Source organism: Aethalodelphis obliquidens, unplaced genomic scaffold (genome assembly GCF_003676395.1).
Source record: "Aethalodelphis obliquidens isolate GAN/ISIS:26980383/991018 unplaced genomic scaffold, ASM367639v1 scaffold6, whole genome shotgun sequence".
Taxonomy (NCBI): domain Eukaryota; kingdom Metazoa; phylum Chordata; class Mammalia; order Artiodactyla; family Delphinidae; genus Aethalodelphis; species Aethalodelphis obliquidens.
This window is the reverse complement of record NW_020837950.1, coordinates 11,851,517-11,866,565: the sequence shown is the minus strand read 5'-3', so window position 1 is coordinate 11,866,565 and position 15,049 is coordinate 11,851,517. Positions and strand designations below refer to the sequence as shown.

Sequence of the window (15,049 nt, the reverse complement as noted above, 5' to 3'; positions counted from 1 at the left end):
GGAAGGTACCACCTGAAAGGCGTGGAGGGAATAATTTCCGGAATTCACACAGGTCTTAACAATGTGCATGTTCCAACTACAGTGGAAAATCTTATAACTTACAGGGCATCTAATAGAGTAATCAGAAGGGTAAACCCACATATCCTCTATGAGCTCCACCCACAATGGGACATCAAAATCAAACTGTTTAAAACCAGTAATAGAGAAAATCTTAGGTGGGTAGAGAAAAAGAAGATACATTATTTACAGAGGAACAAAGATTTAAAATGACAAAACTTATCATTAGAAACAATGCAAGCCAGAGAAAGATGCAGGAAACATCTTTAACAGTACTGAAAGAGAAAAAAAAAAGTCTATTAACCTGAAATTCATACCATGAAAATAACTTTGAAAAATGAAGGTGGAATAAAAGACTTTTTCAGACATATAAAAACTGAAAGAATTCTATCAACAGTAGCCCTGAACTATAGGAAATGTTAAAGGAAGTCCCTCAGAGTAAAGTAAAATAATACCAGGTGGAAATCTGCATATATGCGAAGGAATGAAGAATACCAGATATATGGTGAATGTGTCAGTAAATACAAATCAATAAACTCTATCAAAAGGCAAGTCCTTTATTTACTGATACCTCATTGTGAATTCTTTCAATTAGATAATTAGGTAAACAATAAACTTAGATCTTCAGAGTCAGTAAAGAAAAATATTGATAGGATTGTACGTAAAAGTAATAGAGGAAAGAAGTATAACTGCAGAGTGGGAAGCGGACTTAAGTGGATAACCAAGGTCACAAAATGGGCAGAATGACAAGTCAGGCATTTTTTTTTTTCCATTTTGTTGGTGATTTTAATATTAAAAGAAAAAACTGCAAATATGTGGTAGAGTGCAAACAATGGCCACAAACTGTTCCCATCTCTTATGCACAAGCCTTTAAAACGCTGCTCTGTCCAACAAAATATGGAGTCTATCTAACCAACCTTTGCATCTGGGCTTGCCTATGAACCTTGCTTGGCCAATGAAATATAAGTAAACATGAAGTATGCAGAGGTCTTAAAAAGTGCTTGTGTGGTGGGGTGTGCCCTTCTTGCTACATTTGAAACCCAGTCAGCATAAGAAGAGGTCTGAACTAGCCTGCTGGATGACAAGAGAGTGACACGTGACCCAGTTGTCCTATTACCTCAGCCAACTGCCAGATGTCCTGCTAACTGACTGCAAATACAGGAGCAAGTCCAGCCCAGAGAGAAAGAACTGACAAGCAGAATCATGAGCAAAATAAAATGGAATCTGTTTTAAACTACCAAGTTGTGGGTTACTTTGTTATGCAGCAAAAGCTAAGTAACACAAAGGTAAAGTTTATACATTTTATCTTTTATTTAAGGGCCTTCAGTTAGTTGCCACAGGAAGCTTTTTCTCATGCAGTTTTTTTATAAGCTTCTATCACTAGACCAGGTTGGTCCAGTCCTTTCCTGTTTATTTCTGGTTAATTCTCTTCCTACCATTCTATCTAAGGAAAAGAAAAATATGTTAAAGTATTCATAAGAAATCTACAGAAAACTTTAGAAATGTGCTGTCCAATACAGAAGCTGTTATCCAACAGCCACTTGGCTACTGAAGATAAAGTCTGAATAGAGAGCCTTATGTTGAAATAATAATGCTTTTGGATAACATGAAATAAATAAAGTATATTATTATTATTATATATATATATATATATTTTTTTTTTTTTTTTTTTTTTTGCGGTACGCAGGCCTCTCACCGCTGTGGCCTCTCCCGTTGCGGAGCACAGGCTCCGGACGCGCAGGCTCAGCGGCCATGGCTCACGGGCCCAGCCGCTCTGCGGCATGTGGGTGGAATCTTCCTGGACCAGGGCACGAACCCGTGTCCCCTGCATCGGCAGGCGGACTCTCAACCACTGCGCCACCAGGGAAACCCAAGTATATTATTTAAATAAATTTCACTTGTCACACACACACACACACACACACACACACACACACCAGAATGAAACACTGGATTGAAATCAGTTTTGGCTCTCCTGTTCAGCAATTTGTGCCCCGGCAAGCCACCAAACTCCTCTGTACATGAATGTCCCTATTTCTATAAGGAAAGAGCAATGCTTACGATTTTTTAAAATGAGAAGATATCAAAGTCAGTATACTTAACCGCTGAGCTATTATGCCTCCCAGTACTCACTAATGATACTTACAATACTTAAAATTTCCACCTCATCAGTTAGTACTTCATTATATAAGGTCTCATACCGCTTGCTTTACAAGAGTCAACCTATACAATTGATACCATTATTTAAAATGGTAATATAAGGACAAAGGCAGGTTTCAGACAACAGAATTTATTTTCCTTTTTATGTTAACTCTTCTAAGGAAAACATTTCCTTTTAACTAAAAGATCTTAGTGTAAATGCACAGTACATGATACTTTAATACACAGAGCAAGAAAAAGAGACAGAGATGCTTAAAAAATAACTTACTTGATCACTGAGAAGAGAGTCCTAAAAAGCTGAATAAAAATTTCATTGCAATCTTCCAATTCAAAGCAGATGTTATATGATTTAACCCAAGCTAAATTCTTAAATAAATAAATAAATAAAATTATTTACACATACATAAAAGTTACACAAAAGCAAGCTCATTAATAAAATTTAATTTTTAGAATTATAAATCTATAGTAAAACTTATAATGGCCCAACATATAAAATTACAATTGTTTAAACAGTCGTACTCTGATCTTTAAAAAGACGTATCTGCTGGTATTAACCTTCTCTAATTGAAAAATACTGTCAGAGGCTAGTAACACATATATACGTACAAAATATAGGGCACAGTGAAAATTAATTCAACTTAATCTCTTTTGGGATTAGAAAAGAATAAAAACAGAAATATAAAAATAAAGTTTCAAATAATATAACAGCTTTGCCAGTGGAATATGCTTTATCTTTTCAGGATATAAGGAGCAAAAAAAAAAGATTGTAAATGACATTTTCTTAAGTGGGCTTAGTATAAAACAAACAAACAAAAGATTCATTTTACATTATAAAGTTACTATAAAGAATTTTCTACAACATGAAATAATGTGATATTTATTAAATAAAATTTGTTTACCTCTAATAAATAAAAGTATCTATGAAACTGCGGGCTCCTTGTATCCTCCAAACCCTTTAATTGTCTGGTAATAAACAAAAATATGTCCTGTTTTAAAAAATGATAAAACATATTAATTTAGATACAAATACTTGTCACATTCACAATACACTAATAGTCTACAATATATATTCTCCATTATAGACAATAAAAGAAAATTCTCCTTTAGCCAATGACTTGGGACTGGCCTAGTCCATTACTTAAAATATCTGGAAAACAGCAAATCACCTAAAGTTACATTCTTTAGAAGCAAAAATAAAGATTATTACTGCCGCAAATCTTTAGGCTTTCTCATTCTGAAAGGACCATAGGTTCTATATCTTGCTACCCTTCTAGTACAGAACTTTATTCACTATCTTCATCTTGTATTATGGCAGTTATCTTCAGTTTAAGTACCTGGATATGAGTCTCCCATTATAATTTCCCAAATTAAATAGTAATTTTCAGTACCTAGTTTTGAATTTGATGAGTGACTACAAAGTTGTGTGGAACAAAAGCAATAATAGACTGGTCCAAGGGTTGTACTTTCCACAACAATAGTGCTCCATTTCTTAATAAGCTTTCTTTAGAAGTTTTAACCCCAAATAGTATCAGTATGGAACAAACTGATTTTAGGACTATTTAAAAGAAAGCAATCCAAAGGATTAAAGTATAAAAGTATTCAAAATACGAAATCAGCTCAAGAGATCAACTCAAAAGAGGAGTTCCTCAAACATTTCTAACAAAGGCAGAACCATCAAGATGATCATACAGTTTTGCATATAATATAACTTGCAGGGGAAAACAGTCATTTGAATGTGTAAATTCTGTTATATAGTTGTTTTGAAAAGTGTCATTCATCCACCATCCCCCCTTCAATTCAGCCATCTGGGCTTTCAGATGGATATTCCTGAAGGTTAGATATGAGCAGACAGGGACTAGTTTTGATCCATACCTTTTAATGCCACATAAAAATACCAATCATTTTTGTGGATACTCAATATTAATTGAATGAATAATTAATTAGTTTTAGAACTTATGATATAATCTTCTTACGGTCACAGGATGATTAAAATGAAACCTATGTTCCTAAGGGTAGTAAGCTAAACTATAAAAGTAAACCAATTTTGTAAAGATTGTATTTACCTTAAGTTTATCGTGGGAAGTATATGGAGCTTCTGGGGCATAGATTCTAAAGATGTCAGCCAAACAGCATGCTACAAGGAGACGCACATCTTTATTGGGATTCCTGAGAAAAAATTCAGATGCTAGATGCAAGGCTAGTGGGAGATACTGCTGTTTTTCATCTTCTGAATCCTGATCCATATCCATAAAAGTTTTGACTACCATCTGCAAAAATATATAGAAGAAAAATATAATCAACTCTTGATATTTAGAAACCAGTGGAGTATATATATTTAATCATCTCCATTACAACACAGACTAGCAATCAGTTACCATCAGAGGATTCACAATCAATTTTTGTACATCTTCATTTAAGAATTCGAGTAAAGATTCCAAGCGTGAACAAATGCCAACTTTTGGATTACTGATAGATACATTATCTGCATTTGTACCAGGTTTACGAAGAACTAAAGACTCTCGTTATTATATTATATCTAGCCCCAGGTAAAAAGTTCATGGCTTCATATGGATAAGCAAATCATTTGTTATTTTGCAACCTCATCAATTATGTTTCTTGTACATTTTATCATCAAAGCTGCCTTGATTTAGGCTCCTTAAAACTATTTCATTTCACACTTTAATGGGTTTTGCAATTCACAATAGAAAGCCATGTTTAAATATTTTTATGTAGTTGTACTTCTGATTAAAAGCCTTAATTATAAAATAACCTCTGTTCTTATTTATGGTTTCAAAATTAACAAATGCACATTTTAGAATCACTCTAAAAGGCAAAAAAGGTATAATGAAAAAATCCATAATTTCTCAACCCCAGAAAATAACCACTATTTATGTTTTTGTGTATTTTATGCTGGTCTGTTTTCTCTGTAAAGATGCAAATAACCATATAGTCATTCCTTATTCATTTATCCAATCATGATTATTTCCTCATGCCATCAAAATTCTTCTTTAAATAAATCAGACTTCACCTAACCAGTCACCATTCTCAAATATTGAAGGTGTACTTCTATTTCTATTTTGACAAGACTTTTTATCGTAAGTGCTGGGTTTTTTCAAATACTTTTTTCTGTGTCTACTGAAGTGATGTTTTCCACCTAATTCTGTTATGAGAGTAAATCCCACTGACTGGTTTTCTAATTATAATCCAATTTTAATGTATAACATACACTGTCCTAAAATATAGACAGGTATAGTATGAATGACCTAACCTGGAAAAAACAACACAGATGAGGATGACTGTAAATCACTATTCCTTATGAGCCTAAATACAAATGTCAGGAATGGCATCTTAAAGAACTGAATTCGGTGATTTTATTATAAATGGCTTTGTGCTCATACAGAGCTTGGGGGTGGGGAAGGAGGAAGGGAACAGTAAAAGTGGAAACAGTCAACATCTGGAGAATACAGGAGCTCTCTACTATTCTTGCAACTTTTCCAAGTCAGCAATTATATCAAAAGTCAAAATTAAAAAAGAACACATTTACCACATGATATGGGACAAACATACATATATTAATAGTTGAAATGAAAGTTCACCAAATAAGACTTGTCTTTTAAAAATTTTTTTAACAAATAATGTTAAATATTAATCGGGGGTGGGGAAGATGTATTATTCTTTTTCTGATTTTAATATATAAAATCTTCTGATTTTCTGATTTTATCTGTGCATCACTAGTTTGATATAGAGATGTTAATAATATGGAAATAAAATCACATTTATAAAGTATTCTAATTCTACTTTAAAACCTTTTAAATCAGAAATGCATATGGCATAGTGATTTACAGTCATCTACATCTGTGTTGTTTTTCCCAGGTTAAGCCATTCATATTATACTTGTCTATATTTTATGACAATGTGTGTGGTGCATTCCCTTCTGAAAGTTTTGAATCCTAGCGAATTCCCAAGGACCAGATGTTCTTTTTAAAATTATTATTTATTACACTACTATTACTTCATCCAGAGCTTTATTTCTTTTAACATGTTTTGAAATATTTGTGTTTATTCCACTTGTTTTTAACATTAACATATAACTGAGAAAAATGTTTTCCAGTTTTAGAAGTCATTTGTTTCTTTCACCTAACTCTTGTCAGGAAAAGAATTTTTATCTGTTTTGTTAACAGTTGTATCCTCAATGACTAGAACACGACTGGCACATAGTAAGCTTGCAAACTTTTTTTTTGAAAGAACATTAAAATTCATGACCCGGAGCAAACCACGATTTGAAAAGATACATGCACCCCAATGTTTACTGCAGCATTGTTTACAATAGACATGGAAGCAACCTAAATGCCATTGACAGAGGAATGGATAAAGAAATGTGGTACATATATACAATGGAATAATACTCAGCCACAAAAAAAGAATAAAATAATACCATTTGCAGCAACACAGATGGACCGAGACTGTCATACTGAGTGAAGTCAGATGCAGAAAGACAAATATCATATGATTATCACTTATATGTGGAATCTAAAAAAATGGTACAAATGAACTTATCTACAAAACAGAAATAGAGTCACAGATGTAGAAAACAATCTTATAGTTACCAGGGGGGAAAGGCGGAGAATGATAAATTGGGAGATTGGGATTGACATATACACACTACTATATATAAAACAGATAACTAGTAAGGACCCACTGTGTAGCACAAGGAACTCTACTCAATACTCTGTAATGACCTATATGGGAACAGAATCTAAAAAAAGAGTGGATATATGTAATATGTGTAACTGATTCACTTTGCTATACAACAGAAACACAACATTGTAAATCAACTATACTCCAATTAAAATAAAAAAACCAAAGCAACAAAGTAAAATGTTAAGATTTGATAAAGGTGAGTGGTAGGTACATAAATGTTTGTCTTATTATTCCCTATGAATGTCTGAAATATTACAAAATTATAAGGACGCAATTTGATTAGGTAAAACGAACTTTTGTTTTTAAGGTTTGGGGTGCAAGTTTCCAATATGACTTGAGCTACTTGGGAGGTTTTCCAGAACAGCTGTTTCAACCATGTTCCAACTTTGAGGTTCCTAGTAGCCCTGGTAGAGGCAACAAGACAGCCAAAAGGAGTGGTGTGACGGGCACATGCCCAGGGTCTCTCAGTTGCTTGCCTCTGAGCAGCTGGCTTTTCATTAGCTTTATATATTGACCTTCTGTATTTGGGCAGTACAATACCTTAAGACTAAAATAAGTTTGTAAACCATTGCTACCCCTCATAAAAGCTAGGAAGCTTTGCGTGGGGGAGGATTGGGAGTTTGGGATTAGCAGATGCAAACTAGTTTATATAGAATGGATCAACAACAAGGTCCTACTGTATAGCACAGGGAGCTATATTCAATATCCTGTGATAAACCATAATGGAAAAGAATATGAAAAAGTATATGTATAACTGAATCACTTTGCTGTACAGCAGAAATTAACACAACACTGTAAATCAACTATACTTCAATAAAATTTTTTTAAATTCATGAAATGTCTTTTTAACATCTACTCTGATAATATATATCATGTATATTTTTAAAAATATGATCCATATGTCCCTACCATTCTGGCAAAAAACTTCATCAGTTCTAGACAATCAGTATATTATGTCTGTTGCTCGAAATTTGTTTAGAATTTTTAAGTAAATATAGTCTAAACATAGGTCTATAGCAGGGGTCACAACTCAAGGGGAGGGAAATGGAAATAACCACTTGGGAGAAATGGAGAGCACATGCCCCATCCAAAGACAAGAGCTGGTTTCAGCTAATTGTTGCCAGGTGAGAATGCAGACCTAGTACTGCAAAATCATTCAGTTGATCAGGACACAATAAAAGGTTAAGTGAAATCATCCGACTTGAGAATTTCAGCAACTCCAAAAAGTTCATACCATTGTGAGGGACAAGCAAAACGTGTCTATGTGGTCCCCAAATCAGCAATTTACAAATTGTTAGAAATATTTCAAAGGAAAAATGTCAGCACAGTCAACTTTTCAGGTAGACAAATTATTCTGAAAAGCTGTTTTGCCATTTCTTTTATACTTAGTTTTCTTTAATTAGTTATAAAAGATTATGAAGAAAATATTCAATAAACTGAACATCATTAAAATCCAGAGAGCCTTCAAAATGTTAATGAGGATTTTTATAGCACATACTCCTAAACCATACCACAGAAAATATCAATAACATTTTCCAAGCCCAAAAGTAATGGTAAAAACAGACCACTTTAGAACCTACCAAAAAAAATTAATTCCCAGTGGGATAAAAATCAAAATTTGAAAGGGACATCTAAGAAAGTTTTTAAAAATTAAGAGGGGGACTTCCCTGGTGGCGCAGTGGTTAAGAATCCGCCTGCCAATGCAGGGGTCACAGGTTCATTCCCTGGTCCGGGAAGATCCCATATGCTGCGGAACAACTAAGCCCATGCACCACAACTACTAAGCCTGAGCTGTAGAGTCCACGAGCCACAACTACTGAGCCCGTGTGCCACACCTACTGAAGCCCGCGCCCCTAGAGCCCACGGTCCACAACAAGAGAAGCCACCGCAATGAGAAGCCCGTGCACCACAAGGAAGAATAGCCCCCACTCTCCGCAACTTGAGAAAGCCTGTGCACAGCAGCAAAGACCCAACGCAGCCAAAAATAAATAAATAAATTCATAATAAGAGGGACTTCCCTGGTGGCACATTGGTTAAGAATCTGCCTGCCAATGCAGGGGACACAGGTTCCAGCCCTGGTCCAGGAAGATCCCACATGCCGCAGAACAGCTAAGCCCGTGTGCCAACGCTACTGAGTCTGCGTGCCACAATTACCGAAGCCCGCGCACCTAGAGCCCGTGCTCTGCAACAAGAGAAGCCACCACAATGAGAAGCCCATGCACCACAAGGAAGAGGAGCTCCCACTCGCCGCAACTAGAGAAAGCCTGCACGCAGCAATGAAGACCCAATGCAGCAAAAAAAAAATTGAATATCTTTATGATCTTGAGCAGGAAGGATTTCTTAAATCAAGACACAAAAAGCACTAGCTATGGATTGATTCTTTTCATAAACTAAAGTTAATGTGCATTCATCAAAGATATCACTAAAGTTTTCAAAAAGACATGCCACTTAATGAAAGTAGATACTTGTGACACGCATAACCAACAAAGAACCTATCTAAATATATGTAAAGAACTCCTACAATTCAGTAAGGAAGAGAAAAGCCAATTGTAAAATGGACAAATGACTTGCTAGACTAAGCACTTTTTGAAAGAAACCCAAATAGTCAAAAAAATGGGGGACTAAATCCCATTGGTGGCCAAGGACATGCAACGGAAAACAATGGTAAGAGAACTGACATTTTAATAATACTGAGTTCTCTGATCCACAAATATGGTATATGTCTCCACTGATTTAGGTTTTTCTCTTCCAGACTGACTGAATATTGGGACAATCACTGCATCCTTCTGGAAGGATACTCTCTATGTTGCACTTCCATCACAATGCTTATCTCACTGTGCTTTCTGCTTTCCTATTTATTGTCTCTCCTAGGGCTATGGCTGCACCCTGTTTATTTCTATACCTTTGGCACGAAGACTTTGGTTTGACATATACTCAATAAAAGTTTGTTGAGTGGAAAAAAATGTCTTCCAGCATTTATTATGTGGTTTTCAGTGTATTGGTCTTTTATATTTTGTTACTTCCAACTATTTACCTTATGGATGCTACTGCGAATTTTAAAAACTTTGCATTTTCCAATTGCTGGTTCCTATTACATATAGGCAGTCAATTTTTGCATACTGAGCCTTTCACACTGCTACACAGCTTTACTGGTTCTAGTAGCTTGTTTATGCATTTCTCAGGATTTTCTATAAATGCAATATCATTAACAAAAAAGGACAGTTTAATTTTATCTTCTCTAATTTGTATGCCTTTTCTTTTCCTTATTGTGCTAGCAAAACCACGATACTGAACAAAAGTGAGAGCAGACATTTTTGCCTCTTTTGAGATCTTAGAAAGCATTCAGTCTTTCACCATTACATATTAAGTTAATGGGTTTCTGTAGATGCCTTTTTATCAGGTTGAGAAAGTTTTACCTTCTATTCCTAAGGTGCTGTTAGTTTTTATGAAGATTTTTTTTCAGATACTTTTCCCACATCTGTAGGAATGATAACATGTTTTTCCCAATTTACACTAGTGTTAATATGTGCAAATAATTGACTGATTTTCAAATATTAAACCAAATTTGCACTCCTGGAATAAACCTGACATGGTGGTCATTGGGGGTGCACTATGTTTCGCATGTGTGCGGTGGGGTTTTTTTGTTTTTCCTATTTTTGGTTTGTTTGGTTTGGCTGGTTGGATCTCCCCTGCTAATATTTTGTTGTTCATTTAGGCTCTTGGTCTGCAGATTTCTTTTCTTGTAATATGTTTTGCTTTGGTATCAAGGTAATATTGGCCATATAAAGTGAGCTGGAAGTGTTCACTCTTCCTGTTCGCTTAGTTTGTGTCGGACTAGTATGCTTTTTTCCTTAAGTGTTTAATAGAATTCATCAATGAAGTCATCAGGGTCTTTATTTGTGGGAAAGTTTTTAGTTGCAAATCTAGTTTCTAAAATCAGTATAAAGGGACTTCCCTGGTGGTGCAGTGGTTAAGAATCTGCCTGCCAATGCAGGGGACATAGGTTCGAGCCCTGGTCCGAGAAGATCCCAGATGCCCCAGAGCAACTAAGCCTGTGCACCACAGCTACTAAGCCTGTGCTCTAGAGCCCTTGAGCCACAAATACTGAGCCCACGTGCCACAACTACTGAAGCCCACGCGCCCAGAGCCTGTGCTCCGCAACAAGAGAAGCCACCACAATGAGAAGCCGGCACACCGCAATGAAGAATAGCCCCTGCTCGCCACAACTAGAGAAAGCCCACGCGCAGCAACGAATACCCAATGCAGACAAAAATAAATAAATAAAATTTTAAAAATAAAATAAAACCAGTATAAGGTGGGACTTCCCTGGCGGTCCAATGGTTAAGACTTTGCTCTTCCACTGCAGGGGGCACAGGTTCCATCCCTGGTTGGGGAACTAAGATCCCTCATGCTGTGTGGAGCGGCAAAAAACAAAAACAAAAACTGTACACTGAGTGCCTAGCCCTTTGCCTAGCACAGAGTAGCTCCTAAGTGAATATTTCTTGACCTTGAGCAGGAGTGATAATCAATCACAACATCTGCCAAAAGTTAAGTGACCAGTTATCACCTGCAATGTATAATAGTTAAAATCAGTATAAAGCTATCGGGTTTTCTATTTCATCTTAAGTCAGTTTCGGTAATTTGCATTTTTCCAGAAATATATCTATTTCATTTAGGATACTGAATTTACTAGCATTAACTTGCTTATAATATGCCTTTATTACCTTTTTAATGACTATAAAATCTAAACTGATGTTTCTTTTTTCACTGATATTGCTAATTTTTGTCTTCTTTCTTTTTTTTACTTTTTATTTTTTCCCCCTTGCCCCCCCTTTTTTATCTTGGTTGTTCTAATGTAGTGGTCTCGAGGAGGCGTGAATTTGCCACCCACCTCCAGGGGATATCTGCCAATGTCTGTAGACATTTTTAGTTGTCACAACTGGGAAAAGGGGCTCTACTGGCATCTAGGGGTAGAGACCAGGGATAGGACAGCTCCCCACAATTATCAGGCTGTAAAAGTCAACAGAGCCAAGGTGGAGAAACCTGATCTAACAGCGGTTTTGCCAATTTTATTATCTTTTCAAAGAACCAAATTTGGCATTATTAGTTTTGTCTACTGTCTGCGCATTTTCTATTTGATTGATCCCCATTCTTACCTTTACTATGTCCTGCTTTCTACTGGGTTGGCCCAAAAGTTCCTTCAGTTTTAAAAGTAAAAATAAAAGACACATTTTTCATTTTCACCAAGAAGTTTATTGAACAATGTATTCGCCCTTTTGTTCCACTACTTTCTGCCATTTTTCAGGCAACTTCATAATTCCATCTTCCCAAAACTTTTACTCTTTTTGAGCAAAGAACTGTTCCAGGTGCCTTTTACAGTCTTCCAGGGAATTGAAATTTTTTCCATTAAGAGAATTTTGTAAAGACCAAAATAAATGGAAATCCAAAGGTGCAATGTCTGGTGAATACGGCAGATGAATCAGAACTTCCCAGCCAAGCTGTAACAGTTTTTGCCTGGTCATCAAAGAAACACAGTCTTGTGTTATCCTGATGGAAGATTATGCGTTTTCTGTTGACTAATTCCAGATGCTTTTCTTCGTCAAGTGCTGCTTTCAGTTGGTCTAATTTGGAGCAGTACTTGTTGCAATTCATCATTTGGTTTTCTGGAAGGAGCTCATAATAGAGGACTCCCTTCCAATCCCACCATATACACAACATCACCTTCTTTGGATGAAGACCGGCTTTTAACGTGGTTCGTGGTGGTTCATTTCGCTTGCCCCACAATCTCTTCCATTCCACATTATTGTACAGTATCCACTTTTCATCGCCCGTCACAATTTGTTTTAAAAACAGAACGTTTTCGTTACATTTAAATAGAGAATGGCATGCAGAAATACGGCCGAAAGGTTCCCACCCCCCCCCACCCCCCACTTAACTTACATGGAACCTGAACACCAAAGCAATTAACATAACTAAGCTCATGCAAATGATTTTCAACGCTTGACATGGATACTTTGAGTATGTCAGCTATCTCCCACATGGTATAACGTTAATTGTTCTCAATTAATGTCTACATTTGATCGCTATCAACTTCAACTGGTCTACCTGCAAGAAATCTCCAGCAGGAAACTTTGCAAACCACTTCTGACACATTCAATCAGTCACAGCACCTTCTCCATACACTGCACAAAGCTTTTTTTGCATTTCAGTTGCGTTTTTACCTTGCTTGAAATAATAAAGCATAATATGCTGAAAATGTTGTTTTTCTTCCATCTTCAATGTTAAAATGGCTACACAAAAATTCACCAATTTTGATAAGATTTTTTTTTTTTTAATGCACACTGATATGACAGCTGTCACAATACAATCTAACAAAATTGTTTCAAAGGAAGTTAAAGACAACTAAGCGCTACTGGAGCCATCTTAACAGAAAAAACCAAACTAACTTTTTGGCCAACCCAATACTTTCTTTAGGTTTAATTTGCTGTTCTTTTCCTAGGTTCTCAGGGTAGAAGCCTATCACTGATTCTAGATTGTTCTCTTCTAATATGAACATTTAAATGCTTATCAAAATAAATTTCTCAATAAGCACTGCTACGAAGTTCAAAATATTTTCTAGTTTTCCTTGTGATTCCTTCTTTTATTCATGTATTACTCAGAAATATACTGTTTAATTTCCAAATATTTGGGGTATTTTCTGGACATCTTTTCTTACTAATTTCTCATTAAACTCCCTGTGATATTACCCCTGTATGTAATATGAATCATATTAAATGTATTGAAATTTGTTTAATGGCCCACCACATGGGCTATCTGTCTTAGTGAATGATTCATGTGCACTTGAAAAGAATGTGTATTTCTGCTGTTATTGAATGGAATGTCAATTAGGTCAAGTGCATTGGTACATTAACTCTTCTACAACCCTACTAATTTCTGCCTACTTGTTTAATCAATTACTGAAAGAGGAGTGTTGAAATTTCCATGTGTACTTGTTAATTTCTCAGCTATGTGGAAGCTGTTATTAGGTATATACTTGTATTTTCTTACTGCAGTGACCCCTTTATTATTATCAAGTATCTTTTCTTATCCTTGGCACTATCACTTGTTCTAAAGTCCACTTTGCTTGAAATACTGCCACTGTAACTTATGATCTGCATTAGCAAATTCTTCCAATCTTTTTACCTTTTTTTTAAAAGACAGGTTTATTGAGGTTAAATTACATAAAATTCACTTTTTAGTGTCCCATTCTACGAATTTTGACAAATACACAGTTGTGTAACCAACATTACAATCAAGGCATAGACTACTTCATCACCCTAAAAAGTTCCTTTGTGTCCCTGTGAAGTCAACCCTCAGCTGCTTCCTTAGCCCTTGGCAACCCCTGATCTGTGCTGTCTGGCAACCCCTGATCTGTGATATTCTGTGATTCCAGAATATCACATAAATGGAGTTACACAGTACATTGCTCTTTGGATCTAGCTCTATCACTTAACATAATGCATCTGAGATCCATTCATGCTGTACATATCAGTAATTCATTCCTTTTAAGTGCTGAGAAGTATTCCATTGGGAATATAATTCCCAATTTAATTGGGAATTCCATTGTGTTCAGAGCCAAAAAAGACAGACACAAATGGGGAGCAGGGTAGATTAATAAAGGACACAAGGAGGGCTTCCCTGGTGGCGCAGTGGTTGAGAGTCCGCCTGCCGATGCAGGGGACACGGGTTCGTGCCCCGGTCCGGGAAGATCCCACATGCCACAGAGCGGCTGGGCCCGTGAGCCATGGCCGCTGAGCCTGTGCTCCGCAACGGGAGAGGCCACAACAGTGAGAGGCCCGCATACCGCAAAAAAAAAAAAAAAAAAAGGACACAAGGAAACATATGGGGGAGATAGATCCATTCATTTTCTTGATTGTGATGATGGTTTCAAGGCTATATATGTACGTTAAAACTTGTCAAATTGTTTTGCCCTGACAGCAACTCTCTGATACCAACTGGATGTACTACGTTTCAATTCAGTTCTAACACTAACTACCTGGAGTTAGCACAGACCCCGCAAGTTAAAGAGCAAAAAATTCCTTCACAAAACTCCCCGCACTTCAGATGACACATGCAAGTCCTGGGGCCGCCT

General features: G+C 36.2%; 1 protein-coding gene across 5 annotated transcripts in view; it reads right to left on the bottom strand.

Moving 5' to 3' along the window:
• PDS5A (PDS5 cohesin associated factor A) overlaps nt 1-15,049 on the bottom strand; it is a 128,763-nt gene that overhangs the window by 74,389 nt on the left and 39,325 nt on the right. For all 5 annotated transcript variants that reach the window (XM_027103127.1, XM_027103124.1, XM_027103128.1 and 2 more), the window contains exons 3-5: nt 4,281-4,484; nt 3,117-3,203; nt 2,486-2,583 (exon numbers count right to left, since the gene is read on the bottom strand). In XM_027103127.1, coding sequence (XP_026958928.1) covers nt 2,486-2,583; nt 3,117-3,203; nt 4,281-4,484 — 389 coding nt within the window. The remainder of the gene's footprint in view (nt 1-2,485; nt 2,584-3,116; nt 3,204-4,280; nt 4,485-15,049) is intronic.